Here is a 10,364-nt window from a genome sequence, read left to right as displayed (position 1 = left end):
CCAACCTGTGGGAAATGATCCGTGGTGGAAAATAACCGTGGAAATGTGGTGCTGGGACATGTGGGAAAAATCCAGCAGAACAAGTCCAGGGAAAAGCAAACTTCCTTCCCAGGGAATGGATTCCAATGGGGAACTGGGGAGAGGGATTCAATTTCTTTTAAATTCCAGGGAATTCCCATTTTTAGTCCTAAGTCCTGAATGTTTCCACAAGGCTTCGAGGATATTTAAAGAAAAAAAAAAAAGCATAAAATCACCTGGAGGAGCCTGAAGATCCTGCTTTTTTCCAGCTTTTCCAAATCCTCATGGCTTAGGACGGGTGAGGAGGGAGGTTTGCTGGAATTTCATCCCCAATTCCTTTGGCACTTGCTGTGGATCAACATTCCACAAATAAATATCCCAGTTTATTTCCTTGGAACAACTGGACACAGAGTTTTCAGTTCTCCTGGGAAGAGAATTGAGGAAAATCCAGAGACCTTTGGTAAAAAGCAGGAAAAATCCTCTCCCTGTGCCACTCCAAGATCCAGCATCGCCCATTCCATGGGTTCAGCCGGAGGATTCTGTGGAATTCTGGCATTCCATCCCCTTTGGAATGCAGTTTTCCCAAAATTCCCAGCACTGGCGAGGACGGGAGGATTTCAGTTCAAAAGTTGAATGACCTGGAATAATCCTGGGATGATTCCCGATGTTTTTCCGGGCTCTCCAATCCCAACTGGATTCCTCCCCGGTCACAGCAGCTCCCAAAGTAAATAAACTCTGGAATTATCAGCAATGATCTCCAAAGGAATTCATTTTCCCAGTAATATTTTTATTATTAAGCAGAATAAAATCCGTGATTTATATTAATTTTAAAAAAACCTTTGGAAAAACAATTCCAGCGCTTATAAATATCCCGAAAATCCCGCTCACCATTCCCAAGGATTGATTTATCCCATATTTAACCCGTTCATCCCAGATTTTATTGTGATATCCCAAATTCCAGCAGCTCCCAAAGTGCAGCAGTCAGACCTCGGCAAAGGCAATTAAAGGAAATTAATGGAAGACCCGTGGGATTATCCAGGAAAATATTCCCAAAGAACAAAGCGTGTGCCGTGTTCCCACAGGGAAATCCAAGAGGAAAACCTGGATCTTGGAAAAGCCTGGAGCTCCAGGCTCCTCCAGCAAAATCCAGGGGCAGCAGGGAAGGAAAACAAGGAACAGCAGAGGGAAAATCCTGGGAATTCTTTAAAATTCCAGGCTGCTTTTAACCCTTGAGCTGTCCCAAATCCTGCTTTTCTCCCGGCATCCACCCATGGATCCCAATCCCAAAACATTCAAAACCTTTCCCTAAAGGATGCGGGATCCCAGGAGGTTGGGGTGTGGAGCTCTCCCGACTCCCACCCCAAATCCCAGGATCCAGGATGGAATTCCTCAATTCCTTAATTCCATCTCCCCCCCGCCCGTGGAAACTTGGAATTCCCACGGCAGTGAACTTCTCAGGATTTCCTGGAATGAGACCCTGGCAGGGCTTTCCTGCAGGAACATCCCACTGGGGCTCTCTCCTGGAATCCCTTCTCCCGGATAAAGAGTGAAGCCAGTGGGAATTAAACTGGGAGGGAAACTCCAGCCCCTCCATCCCACCTTTCCAGGCACTTGGGCTGAGTGCAAGGCTTGGAATTCCAAAGGATTTCCACATCCCAAGGGAAATGGGGAATTAGGGAGTGCTTGGCTGCACCAAGAATCTCCCAGCTGGCGATGCCAACATTCCCTGGATTATTTTCCAAGGCAGACCTGAGGGATCCTGGATTCTTTGGGAAGCAGGAGCGCTTCCCTCCCTTTTCAGGGATGAAATCCTGATTATTTGACGCTTTCCCTGTGGATAACAACGGTATGGGAAACATTTCCCAGCCCATCCACGGATAAAACCGGTGCAGTTTTCCCTTGGGAAATTCCCAAAGGAATATTTCCAGACTATCCAATTCCCTCTGGAATGGGACTGCTCCTGGAAATCCGAGGCAATCCCTGATTTAGTGGGATTTTTCCCGGGAAGGAGGCTCTGGGCGGAGGCGGTGGAAGCAGACCCCGAGGATGGCCAGGCTGGCGGCTGCCCCCATTCCCAGGGATCCGAAGGTTTCCAGGGAAGAGGGAAGCGGGAGGCGGCCCTGCCGCTCCGCCATGTCCATGGAGACGGCTTCCAGCTGGAAGAGCGTTCCCAGGATCCCGCAGATGTGGAAAACCTGGTGGCTGTGCCCTGCAACAGAAAACTCTCTGAGAATTCCATGGAAATTCCATGGAAATTCCAGGGGTGTTCAGCTGGGCCAGGTGGATTCCACGTCCCCAGGATGCTCCGGGGGCTTGGAGAGCTCTGGGATGGTGGGAGGTGGCCCTGCCCATCCAAAACATCCCAGAATTCCAGGATTCCAGGATTGACTCATGCTCAGCACGCTTCGTATTTGTGGGAATATTTATCCCACAAATTCCTGCTCCTGATTGCTGGAGTTTTATCATTATACAAAATCCTATTCCCAATTCCTGGGGTTTTATCCTCCTTGTAATTCCTATTCCCAATGTCTGTGGCTCCGAGGAATTTATTCCCTGGATTCCATGGGGTTTATTCCCGGCATTCCCTGGGTTCATCCTTGGGACCCCATGGGGTTATTCCTAGCATTCCCCTGGGGTCATTCCTGGCATTCCCTGGGTTAACTCCCAGCATTCCTGGGGTTCATTCCTAGCATTCCCGGGGTTCATTCCCGGCATTCCCAGGGTTTATTCCCGGCATTCCCAGCAATGCTCACCGATGAAGTCGAAGCTCCCCGGCGCCAGGCGCTCGGGCAGGCGGGAGGTGAAGCTCAGGAAGGTGAGGAGGGCGCAGAGGCTGTGCCGGGAATGCAGCGGGAGCGAGGCCTCGGAGCAGCTCCGGGACAGCTGCCGGCAAAAACGGGAGCGATCCATCCATCCATCCATCCATCCATCCATCCATCCATCCATCCATCCCTCCATCCATCCATCCCTCCATCCATCCATCCATCATCCATCCATCCATGGTTCCATCCATCCATCCATCCATCCATCCATCCATCCATCCATCCATCCATCCATCATCCATCCATCCATCCATCATCCATCCATCCATGGTTCCATCCATCCATCCATCCATCCATCCATCCATCCATCCATCCATCCATCCATCCATCCATCCATCCATCCATCCATCCCAAAGGAGCCATTCCCAGTTCCCCCCTCCCCTCAGCCCCACTCCAACCCTGCTTCCCAGAAAAAAAGCAGGATTGATCCATCAATCCCAAGGAGCCATTCCCAGTTCCCCACTCCCATCACCTCCATTCCTGCCGGCCCAAATTCCCACCTTGCTCCAGTTCAATCCCTGGAAAAGTTTAATCCCTCCCAGCTTCCCAAGGCAGGAATTTTCCAGCCCTTTGAAGCGGGAGGAATTCGCCGGCAATGAGAGCAGGAAAAAATATCCCAGGGCCTTTTCCTGCCGGAGTTTGTTTGCCTTTCAAACCCCGAGCTGGGCCTGTTTTCCCAAAGAATTCCAGGCAGCTGAAATTTCCCAGGATTTTGTGAGATACACACCCTGTAGAAAACTGGGATGCTGTCGAAAATGTAGGGATACACGAAGGCCAAAGTTCGGAAAGCTTTGCTCAGGTGGGGCCGCTCCGCCTCCAGAAACCTGGGAAACACCGGGAATTCTGTGTGGGATACACTGGGATACACAGGGAATTCCACATGGGATACACAGGGAAACACAGGGAATTCCACATGGGATATACTGGGATACACAGGGAATTCCACATGGAATACACAGGGAATTCCACATGGAATATACAGGGAAGTCCACATGGGATATACCAGGAAACACCAGTAATTCCACATGCAATACACAGGGAAACACAGGGAATTCCACATGGGATATCCCAGGGAACACCAGGAATTCTACATGGGATACACAGGGAATTCCACAGCTTCTCCAGGACGGCGGAGTCTGGGATAGCGAACCTGGATCATCTCCAAGTTTCCCTCCCAATCCAAACCATTCCAGGATTCCACAAATCCCCTTTGGAACTTCCCAAAAATTGAAGCTCCTCCAGTTACTCCACATTTTCATCGGCGAATTCTCCTCATTTCCCAACAGAAAAATTCCCTCTCTCCCTTTCCCCACCTCCCATCCGGCCCAGCCCGTGAGCAAACCCCTCATCCCAAATTCCCGCTGGATCCTACCTGGAATAGCAGGACAGGCCAGTGCTGAGCATGGAGTTGAGCACGGCCACGGGAACGTAGAATTCATGGAATGTGCTCCCGACCCATTCCAGAGGGAAGACGTAGGCGGAATAGGCCAGCGCCGAGCCTGGAAGCACAGCGGGGCTGTCAGCTCCAAATCCTGGAATTCCCTGGAATTCCCCTGGAATTCCTCCTCCTCCTCCTCCTGGGCCCAGCTCTGAGCTCCGGGTTGGAACATTGGGAAGGGCCGGGAATCTCCGGAACAGGCAGCATTCCAGAGGGCTGTGGGAATGTCCTGGAATTGCCTCGTGCTCCCAGTGAGGCTCCTCCAGCTGGGTGGGATTTTTCCTCATTCCCATTATTCCAAATCCCAGGTCTGTCCCAAATTATTTGTGGCCAGAGCTGCTCCAGGCCATTCCCGAGCTCTGGACTGCAGGGATGAGGAGAAGGAAGAGCAGGAATTTCCCTCAAACCTCCCCTCTGGATGTGGCATCCCATAAATCCAGGCTAAATTCCCAAAATCCCGTAAATCTGGCCTATCCCAGCTCCTCCTGACCTCCCAAATTCCCGAAATCTCATCAATCTCCCTCGGATTTCCTAAATCCCACAAAGCCCCCAGCATTCCCCAAATCCCATAAACTCCCCGGAATTCCTCAAATCCCATCAATCCCCCGTCATTTCCCAAATCCCATCAATCCCCTCATAATCCCCACATCACATAAATCCCCCTGGAACTCCCAAATCCCACAAACCCCCTGGCATCCCCCAAATCCCACAAACCCCCCCAGAATTCCCAAATCCCACAAATCTCCCTGGATTTCCCGCATCCCACAATCCCTCGGAACTCCCAAATCCCACCAACCCCCCCCCCACCCATCATCCCCAGATCCCATAAACTCCCCCATAATCCCCACATCCCCCAAAACCCCCGGCATTCCCCAAATCCCATCAATCCCCCCGGAATTCCTGAAATCCCACAAATCCCCCGTAACTCCCAAATTCTATCAATCCCCCCCCAACCCCGGATTTCCACGCATCCCATCAATCCCCCCATAATCCCCACATCCCATAAACCACCTGTAATTCCCAAATCCCACAAACCCCCAGGAATTCCCAAATCCCCCCCCCCCCCCGGCATTCCCAGATCCCACAAACCCCCAGGAATTCCCCAGATCCCACAAACCCCCGGAATTGCCAAATCCCACAAATCCCCCCAATAATCCCCACATCCCACAAACCCCCTGTGATTCCCAGACCCCTCGAAGCCCCTATAATCCCCAGATCCCACAAATCGCCCCTGTAATCCCCACATCCCACAAACCCCCTGTAATTCCCAAATCCCACAAATGCCCCCCCCCGGCATTCCCAGATCCCACAAACCCCCGGAATTGCCAAATCCCACAAATCCCACAAATCCCCCCCAGTAATCCCCAGATCCCACAAACCCCCCGTAATCCCCACATCCCACAAACCCCCCCAATAATCCCCACATCCCACAAACCCCCCCAATAATCCCCACATCCCACAAACCCCCCGTAATCCCCACATCCCACAAACCCCCCCAATAATCCCCAGACGCCAGGAACCCCCCGTGATCCCCGTGTCCCGTGGCGCTGACCCAGCCCGTAGATGCTGAGCGCGGCGTAGTCGCAGCAGAACGCGCGGTGCCGCCCGCGCCCGCCCAGCGCGCCCAGCGCGTGCGCGGCGCTCGAGGCCAGCGGGTACAGCGCGCACGTGCCCAGGTAGGCCAGGAACGGCCCCGCCCCGGCCTCCGACCCGGAACCGCCCAGCCGGGACAGGAGCAGCCACAGGAAATACCTGGGGAAGGAGCCGGGGGGGAGAGAGGGGTCAGTGCCGGGCATGGTGGGCACTCGGAGGGTGTGCCCAGGTGTGTGCCCAGGTGTGTGCCAGGTGTGCCCAGGTGTGTGCCCAGGTGTGCGCAGGTGCGCCAGGTGTGTGCCCAGGTGTGCCCAGGGGCTGAGGGCACCCACCATGTGTGCCCAGATGTTAAGGAGCACTCACAAGAGGTGCCCAGGGATGACCAGGGGTGCCCAAGAGTGCCAGGTGTTAAGGGTTACCCACTAGATGTGCCCAGGTGTGCCCAGGTGTGCCATGGGGCTGAGGGCACCGACCAGGTGTGCCCAGGGGTGCCCAGATGTGTCCAGGTGTGCCCAAGTGTGCCCAGGGGCTGAGGGCACCCCCAGGTGTGCCCAGGGGCATCCAGGTGTGTCCAGGTGTTAAAGGTTACCCACTAGATGTGCCCAGGTGTGCCCAGGGGCTGAGGGCACCCCCAGGGATTCCCAGTTGTGCCCAGGTGTGCCCAGATGTTAAGGAGCACCCCCAGGTGTGCCCAGATGTGTACAAGTGTTGAGGGGACCCCCAGGTGTGCCCAGGGGTGCCCAGATGTTAAGGAGCACTCACCAGGGGTGCCCAGGGATGCCCAGGGGTGCCCAGGGGTGCCATGGGGCTGAGGGCACCCCCAGGTGTGCCCAGGGGCATCCAGGTGTGTCCAGGTGTTAAGGGGCACCCCCAGGTGTGCCCAGCTGTGCCGGGGCCGCGGGCACTCACCCGGCGGGCACCAGGTGTGTCCAGATGTTGAGGGTCTCGTTGTTCATCCCAAAGAGGCTGAGCAGGCACTCGCAGGCTGAGCTCCGGGGAGGGCGGTACCCGGAGAGGATTCCCGGCTCCCGGTAACTCTGGGAATAATGGGAATGATGGGAATGATGGGGATGGAAATGGGAATCATGGGAATCATGGGAATGGGAATAATGGGAATATGGGAATGGGTATGAGGATGGGAATGGGAATAACGGGAATAATGGGAATAATGGGAATGGGGATGGGAATGATGGGAATGGGGTTGGGAATAGGGAATGGGAATACGGACAGGGATGGGAATGGGAATAATGGGAATGGAAATTGGGGATGGGGATGGGAATGGGAATGGAAACGGGAACAGGCACAGGGACGGGAATGGGAATATTGGGGATGGGAATGGAAATGGGAATGGGGATGGGAATGGAAATGGGAATGGGAAATGGGAATGGAAAAGGATGGGGAGCATTCCCAAAATTCCAGAGTCAGGACACAGCTGTGCCACCCTTGGGGTGACCCCACTGCTGTTCCTGTGTGTCACATCCCAAATCCTGCTGATCCCGGGATCAGGGAGGGAATTCCCGCTGACCTCGGGCACCTGGTGGGCGCGGAGCAGCCGGGCCGTGGGGCTCGGCATGGCCGGCTCCGGATGGAATTCCCGGGATTTTCCAGCTCAGCTTCCCCAGGACGGCGCCTCAAAGCCCTCCCGGCCGCATCCCGCGGGAATGGCGCTGCTCCCGCAGCGATTCCGGGATCAGGATGGCCTGGAGGGGATGAGAATTCCTGGGATGCAGCACGGGGTCCAATCCCAAATCCCAAATCCCACAGGGAATTGCATCCCAGCGGGACAGGGAGCTGGGATCCCAAGGGAGCAGTGAGACAAGGCTGATCCCACTTTCCAGAGGGACGGGAATTCCAACAGATCCAGAGGGATGTGGGATCACCTCGGGATCACCTCGGGATCCTGGGATGCAGGATCCCAGGAAGCGGAGGGACACGGGATCCCAGCTGGATCCCCTTTCCCAGTCCCATGGAATGTCCTGGCTCCGGCTCTTACCTGATCCTGGCGCCGGCACTCTGGGAAATCAAGGGAAAACTCCGTGATCCCTCCTTCCCTCCCAACCAGAGCAGGAAAAGAGGGAAGGGAGCTCCTGCTCCAGGTGCTGCCTCAGCTCGATCCCACCAGGATCCAGAGGAATCCAAAGTTCTGGATTCCCGAGATCCCGAGAGCTCCCGGAGCCTCTGCAGCACCCTGGGCTGCCATTCCAGCTGCTCCAGCCATCCCAGATTCCCAGCGGGATCCAGCCCTTGGGTGCGCCACAGAGCCATTCCCAAAGAACCCCTTTTCCCAGCCCCTGGAATTCAGGGATTCCCTCCCACCCCGGCCCTACCTCTGCCAGCTCCGGGGTGAGGCAGCTCCAGGAAAAGCCCCGGGACACCGGGAACGGCTGGAGAGGGAGGGAAAAATTAATGAGGCAGGAGAGCAATGAACCAACAAAACCCCGCTGGAAACGCCTCTGGTTAAAGATTAGATGGGAATGGGGAATGGGGAATGAGGAATGGGGAATGGGGAATGGGGAATGGGGAATGAGGAATGAGGAACTGGGAATGGGGAATTGGGAATCGAGTGCTTCCCGGGGCTCTGGAAGTAGCGAGGTGCTGCCTCAAAGCTCCACAGAGCCTGCAGCCCCTGGATCCCACAGAATTCCTGTGGTTTTCCATGGTGGAAACAGGACCTGAATCCAGAGAAGGCTCCAGGGCGAGCTCAGGGCCTGAAGGGGCTCCAGGAGAGCTGGAGAGGGGCTGGGGACAAGGGAGGCAGGGACAGGACACAGGGAATGGCTCCCACTGCCAGAGGGCAGGGATGGGTGGGAGACTGGGAATTGGGAATTCCTGGCTGGGAGGGTGGGGAGAGGCAGGGATGGAATTCCCAGAGCACCTGTGGCTGCCCCTGGATCCCTGGCAGTGCCCAAGGCCAGGCTGGAATCTGTTCATGGAAGTGTCCCTGCAATGGCCGGGCTGGAATGAGAGGAGTTTTAAGGCCCTTCTGACCTGGAATTCTGGGATTCTCAGAGGACAAAGGAATGAGCCCTTCCAGAGGCTTGGGCATTTCCAGAGGCTCGGGCTTTTCCAGAGGCTCCTCTCAGGTGCATTATCCCATTGTGCCCAGAGCCCCTGGATGGGATCCCTGAGCTGGGAGCACCTGGATCCATCCCGACCCAGCCATTCCTGTGCAGGGATCCCTTCCCTGTTCCCTGTTCCTGTTCCCTGTCCCCATTCCCTATTCCTTGTTCCCTGTCCCTATTCCCTGTTTCCTATTCCCTCTCTCCATTCCCTGTTCCCTGTCCCTATTCCCTGTTCCCTATTCCCTGCTCCCAGTTCCCTGTCCCTATTCCCTGTTCCCATTCCCTGTTCCCTGTGGGAAGCAGGAGGAGGCTCCAGGCCCGGCCTCAGGCAGGAATTTGTGGTTTGGGAGCACAACGAGGGCAGCGAGCACAGTGAGTCACTGGGGCCGGGCACACCCTGCGGGCCGGGCCGGGCCGGGCCGGGCCTGCTTCCTCCTGCTCCTCCTCCTCCTCCTCCTCCTCCTCCTCCTCCTCCTCCTCCTCCTCCTCCTGTTCGGGCTCTTCCCAGCCGGGAATGGGAATGGGAATGGGGACATGGCGGGGCTGTGACCCCTGCGAGTCACCTCTGCCAGCGCTGCGGCCTCGCTCAGGTGGCTGCAACAGCTCCTCTTCCTCCTCCTCCTCTTCCTCCTCCTCCTCTTCCTCCTCCTCCTTCTCTTCTTCCTCGTCCTCTTCTTCTTCCTCCTCCTCCTTAATTTCCTCCTCCTCCTCCTCTGCCTCCCCCGGTTCCCTGCAGTCCCACCCGATCCCTCTCGGGGCTGTCCCGGCCCTGCAGCCGCAGCTCCGGCCCGGGAGCTCCCGGGGAACGTCCCCACCTGGCACCGATGTCCCCACCCGGCACCGCCGCCATGCCAGGAGCCCGGCCCTGTCACCTTGTCGCCGTCCTCTGCCCATGGCACAGCTCCCATGGCACCCTTTCCCTTTCCTTTTCTTTTTCCTTTTTCTCCTTTCCTTTCCTTTCCTTTCCTTTCCTTTCCTTTCCTTTCCTTTCCTTTCCTTTCCTTTCCTTTTTCCTTTCCTTTCCTTTTTCCTTTCCTTTCCTTCCATCCCCACAGCACATCTTCTCCTATGGAATCTCCTTTCCCTATGGAGCATCCCTATCCCTCCCCATGGCAGATCCCACCCCCTGGCACGGCACTCCCTGGCACATCCCTCGCTCCGTGCCAGCTCCAGCGGCGCTTTTCCACGGGCCGGGAATATTCGGGAATTCCCGAGGCGGCCCCGTTCGCGTTTCCAGCGGCGCCGGGAGCAGCGGGAGCAGCGCTGGAAAACTCCGGGAGCGGCGCGGGCCGTGCCAGGAGCGCTCCCGGCGGGACAACGGCGGCTTTGTGGGAGTTGTTGTTGTTGTTGTTGTTGCCGCTGGAATTCGCCGGGATCCGCCGGGAGCAGCAGCTTTTCCATGCCAGAAATCCGCCGATCCCACCCGTCCTT

General features: G+C 56.2%; 1 protein-coding gene across 1 annotated transcript; it reads right to left on the bottom strand.

Annotated features, from left to right (window-relative positions):
- Window positions 1–784: 784 nt before the first annotated feature.
- On the bottom strand, window positions 785–7,479 carry PAQR5 (progestin and adipoQ receptor family member 5). The gene is made up of 7 exons (XM_066558765.1): window positions 7,397–7,479; window positions 6,781–6,908; window positions 5,831–6,030; window positions 4,213–4,339; window positions 3,568–3,664; window positions 2,772–2,901; window positions 785–2,227 (listed from the first exon to the last, which is right to left on the bottom strand). The coding sequence occupies exons 1-7, from the start codon at window positions 7,442–7,444 to the stop codon at window positions 2,004–2,006; spliced, it is 954 nt and encodes a 317-aa protein (XP_066414862.1). The 5' UTR covers window positions 7,445–7,479; the 3' UTR covers window positions 785–2,003.
- Window positions 7,480–10,364: the final 2,885 nt, after the last annotated feature.

The sequence above is a fragment of the Molothrus aeneus genome, chromosome 13 (assembly GCF_037042795.1).
Source record: "Molothrus aeneus isolate 106 chromosome 13, BPBGC_Maene_1.0, whole genome shotgun sequence".
NCBI classification, from domain to species: Eukaryota; Metazoa; Chordata; class Aves; order Passeriformes; family Icteridae; genus Molothrus; species Molothrus aeneus.
This window is presented reverse-complemented; position numbering and strand designations above follow the sequence as displayed.

What these genes read in the sequence shown, in the direction of transcription:
- PAQR5 (XM_066558765.1), bottom strand. Translation starts at nt 7,444, where the DNA reads ATGCCGAGCCCCACGGCCCGGCTGCTCCGCGCCCACCAGGTGCCCGAG. An exon ending in GGCCTGTCCTGCTATTCCAG is followed by an intron (nt 3,665 to 4,212) that starts GTAGGATCCAGC and finishes GGTGTTTCCCAG; the next exon opens with GTTTCTGGAGGCGGAGCGGC. An exon ending in GCATCCCAGTTTTCTACAGG is followed by an intron (nt 2,902 to 3,567) that starts GTGTGTATCTCA and finishes TTTTGCCGGCAG; the next exon opens with CTGTCCCGGAGCTGCTCCGA.